The sequence below is a fragment of the Mus caroli genome, unplaced genomic scaffold (genome assembly GCF_978045245.1).
Source record: "Mus caroli unplaced genomic scaffold, Mus_caroli_1 scaffold_2, whole genome shotgun sequence".
Lineage (NCBI taxonomy): Eukaryota > Metazoa > Chordata > Mammalia > Rodentia > Muridae > Mus > Mus caroli.
Genome location: NW_028227257.1, coordinates 145815682 through 145833692, shown reverse-complemented (window position 1 = coordinate 145833692; position 18011 = coordinate 145815682). Strand labels below are relative to the sequence as shown.

At 41.1% G+C, this 18011-nt stretch overlaps 1 protein-coding gene across 3 annotated transcripts; it reads right to left on the bottom strand.

Annotated features, from left to right (window-relative positions):
* Window positions 1–493: 493 nt before the first annotated feature.
* LOC110285497 (complement C5-like) lies at window positions 494–17076 on the bottom strand. 3 transcript variants are annotated; one of them, XM_085834983.1, is made up of 10 exons: window positions 16976–17076; window positions 13669–13861; window positions 11706–11868; window positions 7841–7911; window positions 7442–7533; window positions 5059–5141; window positions 4729–4791; window positions 4334–4396; window positions 3800–3997; window positions 494–1148 (listed from the first exon to the last, which is right to left on the bottom strand). In XM_085834983.1, the coding sequence occupies exons 1-10, from the start codon at window positions 17059–17061 to the stop codon at window positions 1138–1140; spliced, it is 1023 nt and encodes a 340-aa protein (XP_085691109.1). In that variant the 5' UTR covers window positions 17062–17076; the 3' UTR covers window positions 494–1137. The 3 variants fall into 3 exon arrangements, with proteins under 3 accessions (XP_085691109.1, XP_021007368.1, XP_021007377.1); XM_021151709.3 differs by lacking the exon at window positions 16976–17076 and adding an exon at window positions 16475–16607 and having other exon boundaries at window positions 13669–13864; XM_021151718.3 differs by lacking the exon at window positions 16976–17076 and adding an exon at window positions 16475–16607.
* Between the last annotated feature and the right edge of the window lie 935 nt (window positions 17077–18011).

The following is an 18011-nucleotide window of genomic DNA, read 5'->3' as shown; positions in this document are numbered from 1 at the left end:
CCAGCCTGGTCTACAAAGTGAGTTCCAGGACAGCCAGGGCTACACAGAGAAACCCTGTCTCGAAAAACCAAAAAACCAACCAACCAACCAAACAAACAAACAAAAAAGATCCTGGGGTCACATCCCAGCAGTAAATCAGGGAGCCCCACACTCAATGAGAGGTCCTGTCTCAAAAAAGATGGAGTGGGGAGCTACTGAGGAAGAACCCCAATAAGGACCTCTTGCCCCCACGTGTGGACACACATCCGTGTAAATATGTGCTCTCACCTATGTGAACACATTCATATGCCACATACACATATATACATGCATACCTATACATACAAACACACAAAGTAATTAGAGAAAACAAATCTGTTGCTGGGGTATTATTATTATTATTATTATTATCTGTTGCTGGGGTATTATTCAGCTCCAATGACAAGCTAAAAACATCAACATGCATTAAAATTTGAAACACCAAATACATACCAAATAAGCCTCACCCACAGACGCCAATAAACATAATATTTATTCAATGCCATATTTGTTTTTTAATTAAATTTATTTATTCACTTTACATCCCCATATCAACCCTGCCTTTCCTCCCAGTACCCCCATGCAGATCTTCTCCCCATTCCACCCTCCCCTTATCCTTTGTGCAGGAACCCCACTCTGGGTATTACCCCTCACACATCAAGTCCCTGCAGGACTAGGTTCATCCTCTCCCACTGAGGCCAGACAAGGCAGACCATTTAGGGGAACAGGATCCACAGGCAGGCAGGCAGGCAGGCAGGCAGGCAGGCAGGCAGGCAGGCAGGCAGGCAGGCAGGCAGGCAGGCAGGCAACATATTCAGGGACAGCTTCTTCAGTTAGTTGTTGGGACACCAACTAAAAGACCAAGCTGCTCATATGTCACATATGTGCAGGGGACCTAGGTCCAGTCAGTCCTCGTTCTTTGGTTGGTGATTCAGACTCTGGGAACCCCCAAGGGACCAGGTTAGTTGACTCTGTTGGTCTTCCTTCTCCTCTTCAGGTCCTTCAGTTCTTTCCCCAACTCTTCCATAAGACTCCCCGAGCTCCATCTTATGTTTGGCTGTGAGTTTCTGTATCTCTTTCCCTTGGTTGCTGGGTGGAGCCACTCAGAGGACAATTATGCTAGCTTCTGTCTGTAATCATAACAGAGTATCGTTAATAGTGTCAGGGATTGGTTCTTGTCCATGGGATGGGTCTCAATTTTAGGCAGTTATTCATTGGCTATTCCCTTGGTCTCTGTTTATCTTTGTCCCTGCACTTCTTGTAAGCAGGACACAGTTTGGGTTGAAGGTTTTGTGGGTGGATTACGGTCTTTATCCCTCCACTGGGAGTCCTGCCTGGCTGGAGGAAGTGGCCACTTCAGGATCCATAATCCTCCCTGCTAGGAGTCTTAGTTAGAGTGGCTCCCATATGTTCCCCGGTCAATGCCATATTCTTAACTATGTTCACGGGTTTTAATTTAAGAGCATCTCGACATGTCCTGATGCCTTGTTTTCTAGAATCACCTTAAAGCTCTTGAAGCCTATTGGATGAAGGAAGAAGTTATTATGAAAGTAGAGTTTGTTCCAAATATTCCCTAAAAATAGTTGGTACTTAGTGTCAGCTGAGTAACCAGGAAAAAATCATCCAGTAAATATCTATTATTTCCAATTTTATATGATAGTTTCACCTGGCTTCCTTGTACCAATATTGGTACCATTAAGGGCTCTACCCACTCACGTGGGAGAAAAGGCTCATTTGTTTTAGAGGTTTGGAGTGTTGTTTCTCAGCCTGTCAAAACTCCTCTTACACCAACCTAAGAATTGTACTTAGAATGTGTATGTCTGTAAGGCCTGAGCCTTATAGGTATCAATTATAGGTAAGTTACCTGAAATTTACCAAAACCTTTTTCATAGCAATTAATTTTTGCTCTGTTCTGCTCATATAACAAACACACAGTAGGTCAGAGCAGAATAGGTTAGATATACCACCTGCTTCATCAATTTCCAACCCCAGTCTCCTCACCTGTGCTCCTGAAAGCATACTGTACACAATAGGTTATATGGAAAGTCAAAAATGAAGTGCTATATGGGAAATACTTAATATTCCCCATATTCCAAAGGCTTATATGCACCCCCTTCCTTCTTGCTTTAAAGATTTATTATATTTTAAGCATGCATATGTTTAGGTGTCTGTGTGTAGGTATGTGCGTATGGGTAGGTGCTCTCAGTGGCCAGAAGAGGATTTGATCTTATGCAGTCATAGGCAGTTGTAAGCCAGAGGATCAAGTGTTTTGCTGTGAGACTATGTCTCCTGGTAATGTCAGAAGCTATATTATACAGTCTCACCAATATGACTGCCCAAACGTGACAGTAGAGTGGAGGGGTAAAGACCACGAGGCCTCAACTCTGCACAAAGAGCTATGGGTCACTAAGGAACGCTGTAGCAGGAGCAACCTCCCTCCCCAGGGCTATCCAATGCCAAGTGATCATCCCTGAAAACATACATAAAACTCTACAGACTAAGTAGGTTATATTTAGGAATATATGTGCATCTGTGTGTGTGTGTGTGTGTGTGTGTATATATATAATATACATATATATATATAATAACAATAAAAGAGAGCAAAGGGATATACTGACAGTTTGGGAGAGAGCAGAGGAAAGGGGAAATGACGTGGTTATATTATACATTATATTCTATATTATATAACATTATTACACAATATATTATTATATAATATATACATACATAATATACAATATAGACATAACACACATATAATATATACATATGTATATACATATACAATGCATAACATAATACAGGTAGAATGTATACATAATAGATAATACTGTCTAATATTATATATTACAGATAAAAGAACTAATTAAAAAAATAATCAAGAGTAAAATCAGAAATGTGTCATTCCCATGGTTTGTTTTCTTAAAGACAATATATAAATGAGAATCCTTAAGGTTTTGAGAATATTAAGAAAGTCCTTTAATTCTGAAACATCTAGTAAGGCTGACACAGAAAGAAGATTTCAGCTTTTAGTGACTGTGACAGAATCATCGCACTTTGTCATCCGGAGGCCATTTCGAGTCTGCATAATGAGCTGCCTATGGTTTCCTGGGGCCTTGACTCTGGACAGGTGTTGTCTGCTGGGTGCTATAGTGTTTCCAGTTACCAAGAAAAATAACAGACTTTCATCTGGGCGTTACAAGTCCTCTGCCTTCCAACTCTTAGTTGCAACTAGGACATGAAAACGGCTTTCCTTCCTATGGGGTTTGCAAACCCCTGCAGATCCTTCAGTCCTTCCCCTGACTCCTCCATTGGGGGTCCCCGTGCTCAGCCTGATGGTTGGCTGGATGACCCCATAGGAAAAACAATAATATCAACCAATCAGACCCCCTAATGCTCCTAGGGACCAAACCACCAACCAAAGAGTACACATGGAGGGACCCATGGCTCTAGTTGCTTATGTAGCAGAGAATGGCCTTATCTGGCATCAATGGGAGGGGAGCCCTTTGGCCTATGGAGGCTTGGTGTCCCAATGTAGGGAATGCTAGGATGGTGAGGTAGGAGTGGAGCACCCTCATAGAAGCAGGGGGAGGGGGAGGGAATAGGGGGTTTGTGGAGAGGAAACTGGGAAGGGGGAATAACATTTGAAATGTAAATAAATAGAATAACCAATTTTTAAAATGAAATAATTTAGAGAAAGCTGGGGGGTGGGGGAAGAAAACTGCTTTTCTTAGAAATTACCCATATTTGGCAAAGTTCTGATAGAAAATGTCATACTTACGGTGAATTGACAGATGGATGTGCTTAAAGGTGCTGTTTTCTAGGATCTGGTGTGCCATGTTACAGCAGAGAGTGAAGGCTTTGACACAGATTGGGCCTATCGTCACACGGGCAGCTCGCTGCACACAGGTCTCATGTATGTTATATCTGGCCCCATCGTAACAGCATTTCTTTATCACTCGATGTTTGTATGTAGAAGCTGAAATGGTAGCCACACACGTGCATGACATCTCAGGCTTGAGAATCTTACAGCGACTTTCTCTGCCATCAAAGACTCCTTCCCCAAATGTCTTTGTGGAAAACAAGTCTTTTAGATAGTTTTAGGCATTAAGTAATAGAGAATTGCTCCAGGTTAAGGATATAGCCAATAAAATCCTGAATTCATGAATGTTTTTGAGGGGTGAATTAATCCTCTATATCTGCCTTTCTTCCCACCTGCTGCATTTTAATGGGCAAAACCCCATGTCTTATTTTCCCTGGTCCTGCGAATGCTGTAACCGCAGTGGCTTAGAGCTTCACTGAGCTTGCTCAGTACCTTGCTCGTTTATCTTCCGTCGCAGACACTCTGTCGGCTGATGAAGACACATGCCGTGTGCTTCTGTGAGGGAGAGAATGAATAGGGTAGGAGCGTTTAGGGTCAGCATTCAGGCTCAGGGTTAAAAATTGTTCTTGTCCCCCCAGGATCAACTCTCAACACTGATCAACTGGGAGTTAGTTAACCATCTGTTTATGTAACTACTTAACTCGCTCATAATTGTTTAGTTTCCCTAAAACCATAAGCCTAGAAAGGTCTCAGGAAACCAGGCTCCCCTGAAGACTGCACCACATCTATTAAGAAGAACATGGATCTACAGAGGCTGGCTGGCTTCCTCGGGGCTAGGAGGCAAGCTGGCCGCAGACTCCTGGACAGCCACCTAAGCGTCAGAGTACCTTGTTTTTCCACCTCGGGTTGCAGATCAATTGTGGGCATGACAGATATTCTGTAAGTTATATCTGTGAGGGAAAGAAGGGAGTAGGGAAGACATCAAATCTTTCTAAAACAGTCCCATGACAGTATTCTATTCTACATCGTGGTGACCCTCTGACAATCTGTAACAACCATTAACTGCCCAGACCTATACCCAACCAGCACTTCCCATAACCCTGGCAGGGTGCACCATCTGCACCGGGGAGTGGTTTGTATCAGCTACATTACTGAAAAGGATTACTGGGGGGAAACACCTAACTTTTTATAAATAAGTTGAAATGGCCAAGGATTACCGTGTTCTTTAACGTCAAAGTATGTAGTTCCAGTTGTTGAAGCATCTTCTCTATACTTAGCCTTGACTGTCCATCTACCGGGCCTGGGAAAGCCAAACGGTTGGAATCATAGAGGGCACCGGGTAGTTTTAGTTACCAAGAGTCAATCTAGTAGTTTCTTTTTGAGAAGGTGAGAATATATGTACATAACTGCACATGTGTGTGTGTGCGCACACACACACACACACACACACACACACATCCCCTAAGTGAAAGTTTGGAGGAAAGGCTTTTAAACAATGAGTAGATATAACAGAACATTTCAAAGATAACAGAGATTGTTTAACAATTAGCTTTTCATATAGTATTCTTTTCTCACATATTTTATTTTAATATAGCGATCTTGTTTTGAGAGCTGATGACAAGTTCAGAATTTACTTAATCCAAGAATGTGTAAGTTAAATCCACAATATAGTAAAACATTGCAAATAACGTCTCCAGAAAGATGGCATGCCCGTGATGAAATTCACACCTCATATGAACAAAATTCTTTCTGGAAACCAGTACAGCGTGTTTAAAGAGTAAACTAACCTGGCCAGCAACCTTCATTCAAAACTATTTAGTGAGCACTTCGCTGAGATCAGAAACACACAAGACAAAAGAAGCACAGACGTCAGAGTGGACAACCCACTCAACTCAGTGTTTCCCAATTCTTTCCTAGCATGTTTGATCAGACAAGTTAATGCCTTCTCCTTTGGGAAAGGAGACGAATACTATCTACCATGCAGATAGACGATGTGATCAGTGGAAGTGAACATCACGGTTACCATGATGATCATCAGCAGTTTAACAAGAATCTAACCAAGTCCCTATCAGTAAAATGAGCAACACAGACAAGGGCCTCACCCTTAGGGAGTTGACAGTCTAGTTAGTGTTGGTGGGGGAGGAGGGAAGGGGGAGAGAGAGAGAGAGAGAGAGAGAGAGAGAGAGAGAGAGAGAGAGAGAGAGAGAGAGAGAGAGAGAGAGAAACAGAGATAAAAAGAACATACACAAAATTCAGAGGTAAAGAGGTAAAGAGGACATTACATCACATCCAGGGATGGTATTTGTGCAAAGTATTGTTTTACCACGTCCTGAAGAAGAGAACTGTAAGAGATAGTGTAAGAGACAGTGCATTTTTTTGCAAAGAGGACGACATATGCCAAGCTGCTGAGGGAGGAGAGTGTAGCCATGATGCGTTCCAATAATCTGCTATGGAACAACTGGCATGAGGAGAAATCTAGGAAATACGAATAGTAATTATATAACAAACTTAATTTTGCACTAGGGAATCTGTGGTATTTAAAGAAATTCTGTAATTTTAAAATGTTCCAACTTCAGTCCATGAGTTTAGGAGAAATGTTTTCAAAATGAACTCAATACAAATTCCCCTAAAGAGGACAGAGGGAAGGTGACTGGAAACAGCTCTGCTGTAAGTTTATGTCATGCATTTCTCAATGCCTTGGCCTTACATCCTGCTCTGTGTTCCTTGATTTCTATTTGGGATCTTGCTCTCTTATTGTGGTTTACACATACCAGGGGTGCTCATTAAACATATATTTCATCAGCTCCTGTATGGAGATGGTCTTAAATCCTTGCGTATGAGTCCAAAAAGTGCAAAATTTCCTGCACACACACGCATGCACACGCACACACACACACACACACACACACATGCACAGACACACACATGCACACACGCACATGCACACACACACACATGCACACGCACACACACACGCACACGCGCACACACACACACACACACACACACACACACACACACACACACACACACTTTCACACACATTTCTATTAAACCAAATCTCTGTACTGTCTAGGCAAAAGTGCTAGACTGTAACCAAACCCCCACTGGCCTATAGATGGATGCTCTGTTAGGTTCCTTTAGAGACAGCTCTAGATGGTTTTGTTGAAAAATAAAAAAGGATTACTTAAAAATTCTTTTCTCTTCTAAACCTTTATTTCTCTCTATATAAAAAGAATGGATGGGAAAAAATTGGAACCTTTTCTGTATGTATGTATGTATGTATGTATGTATGTATGTATGTATGTGTTCATTTATTGAAATAAGGTTTTGCTATGCTTTCCAAACTGGCTGGTAAAGCCTACATTCAAGTGGTCCTCTTCCCTCAGTATCCTGGGTAACTGAGATCCTGGTATGTTGGAGCTGTGCTATAGTATCTGGGATTCACTCTTAACAATAATTGGCCTAACTGCTACAATACTTTGAGAGGTTTCACATGTCCACATCTGTGTTGTCCTTTGTCAGCAGTAGGTGGCTCCATTGAATTACCTCTGCCTGTCAACAGAAGGTCCAGGTGTTTGTCAGAAAAGTTTTACATACTTGGGATTAGACGGAATCTCGAAGTCAGGAAAAGAGGCAATCCCAGTGAGATTATTTCCCTCTATTGTGTCAACTTGGGACCCTTCAGGATCCTGTGGGGAAACAAAACAAAACAACAAGAAAATCCACCCCTGCCTTAGTTCATTATTTGTTATCAAAGAATATCTGGTGCTAGGTAAGCTTTAAAGAATAGAAATTTATTTTGTCCCACAATTCTGGAAGCTAGAGTTGGTTGAAAGAAGCCCATACTGAACAGGAGAGCCATGCGGCTTCAACTCTGGATGGAAAAACAGAAGGGCAAGCAAGCGCTTAGGAAGAGTTAGGGCTCTCCCATGAGACTAACCCTTCTCAGTCTGTACATCTGTGCAGAAAGTGCCGAGAGACTAAGTAAATACTTACTATGAAAGTTAAGACTGTTTCTCTGGTGGCCGGCTCTAAGTCATCATTCACAGAGTAGACACGAACCTTTACTGCAGGAATAAGTCATATCGTCAAAATCCTTGTTAAACAAAGACTAGTCTCATTTTTGAAACAAACACCTTCAGGGTGTAAATGATCTAAAATACACTGGATGGCATTCTTGAGGAAGAATAAAATAATATATATTGTTAAACATCTTTAATGAGATCTCATTAAAAGCTATAAAATCTATAGATAAAACACATTTAAAAGAAAATGGTTGGAAACATATACATTACTAAGGATTCTTTGATTTTAAAGCAAATCCTTATGAGTTACTTCTACAGAATAAGATAGTTTATGAAAATAGGTAAAACTTGCTGAGAATATGTATATAGTAGAGAATTACTTAGGTCTGTAATTAGGCCACCATTTATTAGGAATTTCATAATATCAAAAGAGAGAGATCTACTGTGGGTTATATGAAAGCATTCAATACTGCCTTCCCTTGGGGCTGAAGAGTTTACTGGGACATTGGGAGTTAGGTTCAGATAGCATACATCCTCCCAATTACAAACATTAGCAAGGCTCCAGATTAGCTCTTCCTGCAAAGTTACCGTGATCACGTGATTGCACTGTATTTGTGCACACGTGAAGAACATGCGAATGTTCTTTCCTCTTTAAAAGAATAGTAGCAACATCTCAGAACTGCTAGTCTCCTTGGCTACAATAGGCAAGCATTCTGTCACAGAAACACATCACTAAACCTTTGTTTGTTTGCTAAGTAGCCCAGGTTAGCCTGTGATTCACAACCCTCCTACATCTGCCTCTCATGTTGTAGGGTTATAGCTACACCCTGACACCCTACCAGACCTTCTACTTTTTAAATTTTGTATGTGTATCAAAGCTTATTTATTTTTTTAATTTGCTTTCTTATTTTTATACTTTAACGATAGGTTCACAGAAAAAACGTTTGTGGAACCTTGGCATATTTTTTATCTCGGACACTGCATTTTTAAATCTCTACAAGTCTGAATTTGAGTCCTTAACATATCTTCTTTGTCTTTGTTTATTGGGTTCAATATTTCTTTAACTTAACATCTTGATGTTTTGAGAATTACAAGCATGAGTACTATAAATGCATCATTTCTACCCCTTCCTATGACACACACACACACACACACACACACACACTACTATGTCCCTCCTATGTACATGTGTTTAGGACTCAGGATTGGATCAGTTATCGGGGGCTCATCCTTGGATAAAGCTGACTCTTCTGATCCCATCAGCCGTTGGATGACTGCCTATAGTTCTTCACCTAGGATTGAGGTCTTTGAAATTTTTCCTCATCAACTGCTCAGAGATAACATGACCATGGGATGCCCAGTCCCGAATGGTACATCTAAAACACAAGCCTCTACCTACGATTCAGGACACATTGTGGACCAGAAGGCAGAACGCCTCTGAAGTCTCAGTAATGTGGTTGCCTAAACTGCAAAACTACATAGTGAGACTTCCAACTCAGCTCTTTGGGGACACAGTGACACAATTTCATTCTTCAAGGGTTTTCAAGCCATTTCACAGCCAAGTCTTGACACACGCGCGCACACACACACACACACACACACACACACACAAATAAAAATAGCACCATAAACCCAAAGCCATTTCCACTCTTCACTAGTATTCAGTAAACTCTTCAAAGAAGGCCCCATTCAAACTTATTTTACCAAGGTAACAAGGTAAAATTTATGATCAGTAACTCCCCCACACCCTGCTATCTCCTTCCTTCCGTGTCCTCCACTTCAAATTCCCCCTCCTGACTGGGGACACACCACCTTCCCTGTCCAGTTATTAAGAAAGAACTGTTAGCAGCATGTGGCAAAAGCTAAGATCACAGGTCCTGAAGGTCCAAACTGTGGTCCCTCTCATTTCTGACTTCCTCTGTTCAGGGTTAGCTTGACCTTTGCATTTTAGCTAATTAGTAAAACAGGAACACTGCCTCAACTGCTTACTCACGGATACAAAGAACTAGTTTCCACGAGACTCAGCACAAAAGAAGTAACAGATGTTTACATTATCATTATTATTTCAATGACTACTTTTGCATAGTTTCTAATCTAGCTTTTCGTTAGCTTAGAATATTAACCTTAGCGTATCAGAGGCAAGAACAATAAAATCTATATGTCGAAGATGTGACGTATTAAAATGCCAAAATCCGAGTAGTGAAAGCCAGTCAGGTATGGATGTCTCCTAACATTGTGCAGGAGAGGGGAAATACAGTTCCGTGAGTTTCCAGGCGCATGGTTGCTACAGAGGACGCTGCGGCTTTGGAGAAAACAAGAGGGATGAGCGAGTTGTGCCTTAGTGATGGAGTACTTGCCTGGGATGTAGGAGGCCCTGGGAGACAGAGAGTGTGAAGATGTGGGTAGGGGTGGGGCATGTCTATAAGAAGGTGTCAGATCCCCTGGAACTGGAGTTACAGACACTTGTGAGCTGCCATGTGGGTGCTGGGAATTGAACCTGGTCCTTTGGAAAGGCATTCCATGCTCTTAACCACTAAGCCATCTCTCCAGCGCTGAGACTTAAGGTTTTATTCAAAAATGTTTAAGCTGATAATCCTTCATGCATCTTCACATTGCATACATCAGTAGGATAAAAGATTTTAGAATATTCTCATGGGCAGAGGTTACTGTCTCATATACCAAACCGTCTTGTTGGGGTCAGAGCAGTAGTTCTGGCATTGACATTCTGGCTAAGCTGGAGGCAACATCTTCACCCTGTCTTTGCTTGCCTAGCCAGTGTAAGCGATGCTCTTGCTGAGTGGTGTGGTGGCTATCATACAGCTCCAGTCTACCTCACTACTGACATCATCAGCGCCACCAAAATTAGGAGATATCTACTATGCACAAGGTTAAAAAACAGAGCAAAGCAAAACTGGGTGGTCCTGCCTGCCATTGTTGGTCCTTGCTCCAGAGTACCATCGATGAAACATGCCAGCTTCCTCCTGTCACGTGCAGGTCTTGCATAAATCCATCCCTAACTCTGGATTAGATGACAAGTTTCGGGTGAAAAAAAAAACAGAATATTTTATAAACAAAGTTGACATTTTTCTGTGTCTTATTTTTAGTTTTTTGGGGGGCGGGGCAGGAACAGGTTTTCCTCATTCACAGCGTTCATAGCTTCTGCCAGTTCTCTCAAACAGTAACACTGAAAATATGAAACCATGCTTGACAGACTCTTTCTTAGGTGGATAAACATAGAAAATCAGCATCTAGACATTTCTATGGTGTACTTGAATCCCTGAGAAACACCTAATCCTCTTCTGTTGGATTTCCTTTTTCTAACATGATTGGCTATTGAACCCAAGAATTTTCTCAAATTTATTTATTTTATGTATCTGAGTACACTATAGTTGTCTTCAGACACACCAGAAGAGGGCATCGGATATCATTACAGATGGTTGTGAGCCACCATGTGGTTGCTGGGATTTGAACTCAGGATCTTTGGAAGAGCAGTCAGTGCTCTTAACCTCTAAGCCATCTCTCCAGCCCCCAAGAATGTTTTACAAGCAAGATTTTAAAATAAATCACTTCCCATTGCCAAAATTGAATGTGTAGTTATGTCTTCCGTATTTTTGATGAACAATTTCTTTAACAGGGCAGATAAAATGATCATTGATTGTGTGATTTATTTAGCAATCCCTCTAAAAGGTAAAAATGAAAATGTTATTAGAGAGTATAAACGTCATTAGGATTTGAGTTTCTCTTAGGTAGAAATCGTCTCCACTCAGTCCAGATGTTAAAAGTTGCCCATATTTGTGTCAATTTCCCCCCCTCTGAGAAAGCATCATATACCCTACCAGGCTGTTGTGGAGTATACACGGACTTGTCGGTTTGAACGAAGAGAGAGTCATTGTCATAGATGATTGGCACTATTTCTAATTTTGAAAAATGCTTTGACACGACTTCTAAATACACATTTGAAAATGAGTTTTGTCCTTCAGACAACTGTTTGGCCTGAATCTGTAAGACAAGAACAAAATCCATCAGTGGAAAAGTGTGACTGTAAAGTTGTAAAGTATGTTGACCTAAATCGTCATTGTCATCGTCGTCATCGTCATCGTCGTCAGCATCAGCATCATCATCATCATCATCTCATTAAGACCAAGACTGAGCTTGAGTATTGCACCATTTTTTTTTTAAAAGAGGTTCACTTGGCTAGAGAGATGGCTCCACAGTTAGAAGCACTGGATGATCTTCCAGAAGACAAAGGTTCAGTTCCCAGCACACATATTTTTATTTTTTCTACCCTTATGACTTTCTCACTGTAGAGAAACATCATTTTGTTTCTATGCAGCAACAGAGCCTCTTCTAAAGCTGACATTCTCTTATTTTTCTGGTTTTCTGTTCAATACGATGGGCTGTAAGTTTTTTCCCCAAGCAAATGTATTACAATGACTCTTCCTGGCTCTGGGATTTGAACCCAGGGCCTCGGGCATGCCAGGCAAGCGCTCAAACACTGCACTATATCCCCTGTCTGGAAATGTTGTAATAGAAGAAAAAGTCATTTGCATAAGCTTGCTATTTCTTTCACTGATTGTCAACGAGAGCTGTTCTCTGCAGTAACAGTTATTTCATAGGGGGCTGAAGCTGTAGCTCAGTGCTAGCACTGTGGCCTAACATGAGACCCTGGTCCCATGCACAGTGCCCCATGATCACTGGAGAGAAGAAGAAAGCCATGTATTGTTTAAAGAACAAAAGAAAACAAAAATTGTATTCGTTTGGGACACTATGCACATAACCAAAGACTACTGAAGCTTGGACAAATGTTAAAAGCATGCATATTTATGTTTCTCTACTATTTTAGAGGTAATTCATAGACAAAATTATTTTTAACTCATCTCCAAATGTTTACATATTGATGCAGTTTTATTTTCTAATAAAAATTGTTAACATTTGGATGTGTTGCTTGAAAAGCAAACAAAATTCTGTTTAGACTATTGTTTAACTCAGGGCCTGCAGAGATGTCTCAGTTGCTAAGAGCACTTGCTGCTCTTGCACCTGGGGTTCTGTTCCAGGCACCTACATCAGGAAGCTCACAATCTCCAGTTCCAGGGGATCTGACATTTTCTGGCCCTCCTCGGCACCCAAACACACATGGCACACATAAGCCCATAGAGCTACATCCACATAGATAGACAGATGGATGGATAGATGGATGGATAGAACTTTTGAAGAATTAATTTGGGGTCAGGTGCTGAAGAAATAGCTCAGGGGTTAAGAGCACTGGCTTCCAAAGAACCCAGGTTCAATTCTCAGCATCTACATGGCAGCTCACAACTGTCTATAACTCCAGTCTCAGGACATCTGACAATCACATGAACATGCATGCACTAATGCACATAAAATAAAATAAAAATAAATAAATCATTTACCAAATATATAAAAAAGGAATTTTGATAAATTCATATTGTTATCAGTTAGTGATAACCATGTAATATTTACACAATGGTAGACTGATACAAATGATCAGATTTCTATGCTATTAATATTCAAAACTATACATATTTTACCAAAAGTGTTTTATATTTATATTTTTTAAAGATTTATTTATTTATTTATTTATTTGATGTATATGAGTACACTGTAGCTGTCTTTAGACACACCAGAAGAGGGCATCAGATATCATTACAGATGGTTGTGAGCCACCATGTGGTTGCTGGGAATTGAACTCAGGACCTCTGGAAAAGCAGTCAGTACTCTTAACCACTGAGCCATCTCTCCAGCCCTATTTATATTTTCTAAAGAAAGACAAATACTTACTGTTAAGATTGCAGTGTTTTGGAATTTATTTTCTGGTGATAAATTAACAGTGCTGAAAGAGTAACGAACATTTTCATCAGGGTAACTTTTTACAGAGACGGTTGTGTCAAATGCCTCAGTATGGCCTTGGGCTTGGACTGTAACATTTTCAGGAGCTCCAACTCGGAAGACAATTGGGGTTGAAATGATGTACCTGCTGAAACAGGAAAAGGCTCAGTAGCTTTGGTGACTGTGGTGGTTTGAATAAGCTTGACCCACAGGGAGTAGCACTATTAGGAGGTGTGGCCTTATTGGAGTGGGTATGGCCTTGTTGGAGCAAGTATGTCACTTTTGGGGTGAGCAAGTGAGCTTTTTCCTATCTGCCTTTGGAACAAGATGTAGCTCCTTCTCTAGTACCATGTCTGCCTAGATGCTTCCATGTTTCCTGCCATGATGATAATGGACTGAATCTCTGAAACTGTAAGCCAGCCCCAATTAAATGTTGTCCTTATAAGAGTTACCTTGGTCATGGTGTCTGTTCACAGCAATGAAACCCTAGGACAGGGATACATTCTTGTACCCCTGGTTCATGGTCATCTCACTGTAGATGTATTTTCTAATAGTCATGATTAGAAAACTACACTCATTCTGTGATCTATGACAAATTCACCATAGTTTCCAGGAAGAAATAACTTGAAATTAAGTCCTAAAAAACAGAGCAGAGGGTTTGTTTTACAGTTAAGAAGTTAGTAATAGTGGGTTTACAGTTAAGAAGTTAGTAATAGTTTACAGTTAAGAAGTTAGTAATAGTGAGTTTACAGTTAAGAAGTTAGTAATAGTTTACAGTTAAGAAGTTAGTAATAGTGGGTTTACAGTTAAGAAGTTAGTAATAGTTTACAGTTAAGAAGTTAGTAATAGTGGGTTTACAGTTAAGAAGTTAGTAATAGTTTACAGTTAAGAAGTTAGTAATAGTGAGTTTACAGTTAAGAAGTTAGTAATAGTGGGTCACTGGCCTACTCTACTTGAAGAGGACTAAATAAGGCCATAAAGCATAACGTTTCATATGCTGATGTAAACACAAAAACAAGGTTGACTAGAACATGTAAGTGGGTCACTGTTCTCCAATGAATAAAATATCAAATGGGCACTGGCCATGGGACACCAGCTCTGTCTTCTGATGGCTGTGTGCGGTTAAGTCCCTGGCCTGTTCTGTCACCTTTTTCTGTGGTGAGCTAAATAAGGGCATGGTATAAAACATTAGCATGCTACCACTTAAGAAAGAATGGCACTCACTAACCGTCGTTGACATGAAAGATCTTCAAAATGAGTTTACATCGGTGGGTAAATACAGATGATACGACACAGATGAGCCTGAGGACTACGCACAAGCTAAAGGACAGAGTCCTGAGTGTGAGCTAATCTGCAGTAGCTCAGCATGTGACTTGATATGAGTTTTTCTGTGTCTCAGGCTCTGACAGGAATTTATAGAACTCTTTCACTCCCTGCAGGAAGTCGGAGATGTCCCAGGCTTGGCTATTATTCCTATGCTACATGTAGGCAAAAGTAATTTAATCAAGGCCAGATGGTTTATAAGTGAATGAGGCAGGATTTTACTCCAGTGTCTAAGTCTATAAGTAGGGTCAAGGTTACGAGTCTTCCTCAACTCCTCAGTTTTGTTTTGCATGGAATTTATACAAGAGATCCTCTTGGCTCTTCCTCCCGAGGGCTGGGATCAAAGGCGTGTGCTACCACCCCCAGCCATTCCTGGTTTTGAAATATAAAATTTAAATTGTATGATTTTCTTAATAATCTTATTAAGTGGGCACTTAGAAAACAACAACAACAACAACAACAACAAATCACAACAGCATCTGACCTGGAGAGAGACTACACAGAAGAGAATTACGTATGAACCCCAGAGGACTCAGACACTGAGTCATTTAGGTGTCCCAACAGATAGGAGTGCACCCATCACCCAAGCTGAGAATTATTGCAGGCAACTGCCAACACTATAATATTTTTAAGTTATACTGTTGTATTTTAATTTATAACTTAAATGATACAAGTTCGAGGAAAGCTCTTCTGCCTGTCACACCCTCACTTCGGGCCACTGAGTAAGAGCTCAATGGGCAGTTATTGACCCAAGCAATTTATCCATGAAGTGATTGATTCCCACATTGCTCATGAGATGCTTTGTCACTGTTTCCGAAAAAGTGAGGAGCTGCCTTCCAGTAAGGGCCACCTCGACACTGTACAAAGAATTCAGAATATTTCTCTGCATGTACCATGGGAGCCCGGGTTCTGACCTGAGTTCCCTCAATACTGCTTGTTCGCTTGTTTGTTTTTGAAGAGAGAAAGAGGATCTGAAGTTAGACGGGGGAGGATCTAGGAGAAATTGGGGAAGGTGAAAAATTATGGTCAAAACAATTTTTTGAAATGTAAAATAAACTAAGTAAAAAGAGAGCTGGTTCCCCCAAGTAACCGTGGCTTAACTGTAACAAAAAACACAATGAAACTAAGAACCAAACATAAATGAACAAAACAAAAACAACAATGTGTGTGTGTGTGTGCATGCACACTTGGGCATGTAGTCTTGGTTAAGATTTGGTTGAGTAGGATTGTGAGTAATAGCTCTGTCCTTCTTACCGGCAGCGGTGGTCCAAACAGCTGCCGTAGGTTAGCCACTCACTGACTCTAACTAGGCAGGACTTTCTCATTCAGATGTGTGTCTCAGAGGAACCAAAACGGTCAGATTCACACAGTCTAAAGGACGTCAATCCTCACAGCTCGCACACACCACACAACAAAGATGCTTGGCTTCACTTACGTTTGTTCCTGTCCCCAACTTTGCTCAAGGAAGATCAGAAACAGAAGTGTTCCCCAAAAGCCCATAGCTTGAGACGGTATCAAAACCATATATGTCACCTCTTTGAAGCTACTTTACATTTAAGTAAAAGAGAACCTGAAATTTGGGGATTAACTAGGTCATGTTAATTATTAACACAAGGAAAAAGGATCACCACATAAGGCGACTGAAATCGGAACAGAAACAACCATTTGAACCCCGGGAACACAGGCAGCAGGTATTGTGTAGGAATTTGCATCAGGACACTTACTTCAATTAACGAAGAATGAGGACTCAGCCATGGGAGCCTGGCCCTGTGAAGACAGGCTCAGTGCTAGAAGGCAGGAGTCTCATTGCCTTTGGCTTTCTCTTAAGGTCATTGGCTCTGATGCTCTGGCACTGCTCAGCATGTGACTTGATATGAAATACTTGTAACAAATACCTGAAACAATTTAGAGGAGGAGAGAGAATGATGTTACTCACGGAGTCTGGGGTCTCAGCTCATGGCCACTTGTCCTCACTGCTTCTGGCCCAGTCACAGTGAGCCACACAGGAACAGTGGGTAGCATGCTTTGGAGCACCCTCTCCTTGTAACTTACAGGTGAGCCGATGACAGACAAAGACCAGATCTCTCAAAGGCATGTCTCTGGTCATCTACTTCTATAAATAAGCCCATCTCTTAAGTCCTTGCCACCTCCCAGTAAGGCCATCAAACTCTGACCCCATAGTGGAATCACCCATTGATAGGCCGGAGCACTCACAGTCCAGTTGCTCCCATGAAAGAACTGGTCTTTGCTAGTTTTTAGATTCTTCTTTTTCCACCCTTTATTTTTCCCCCATTCCCGGTTTCACCCTGTAACACTACATAGGAGAGATACAAGGAGATAGGGGAGAGAGAAATTAGAAAAAAAAAAATCACTGAATCTAATTTATTTCCTTTTGTTTCTTCTTTGACCATGCCTGCTAACAAACGGCAACCAACCTGACTCTAGAGGTCCTCACATTTATGTACCCTCTGAAAAGTTCCCAGAATTCTGAATGTCACACAATTGCAGAAACTATCTGTAGCTGGCAAAACCATGTTTCTGCTAGAACACGAGGCAAATGATAGTCAGCTGCTGTGGACAGTCCGAAGCAGCCCCATATCCCACATCTGGGATTAAAATGAAAACACATTCTTATATTTCTGTGTTTTTATAGAAACCAAAATTCCAAAATTGTTGCTACACACAACAGCTGCAAAGAAGCCTTTAACATGTAAGTGTCTGTGGATGCTGCAGCTTCAAACCTGACATCTTAGTTTGGGTTTTACTGCTGTGAATAGACACCATGACCAAAGCAACTCTTATAAAGGCAAACATTTAATTGGGGCTGGCTTACAGGTTCTGAAGTTCATCCCATTATCATCATGGTGGGAAGCATGGCGGTATTCAGGCAGATATGGGACTGTAGGAGCCAAAAGGTCTACAGCTTGATCCAAAGGCAGACAGGAGAAGGCTGATTTCCAGGCAACCAAGAG

Coding starts and splice junctions, on each gene's coding strand:
- LOC110285497 (XM_021151709.3), bottom strand. CDS start 16,563: ATGGTTTTGATACCGTCTCAAGCTATGGGCTTTTGGGGAACACTTCTG. Junction 7,534..7,840: donor AAACAGTCTTAACTTTCATA/GTAAGTATTTAC, acceptor GTTTCCCCACAG/GATCCTGAAGGGTCCCAAGT. Junction 5,142..7,441: donor GAGATTCCGTCTAATCCCAA/GTATGTAAAACT, acceptor TGGCTTTCCCAG/GCCCGGTAGATGGACAGTCA.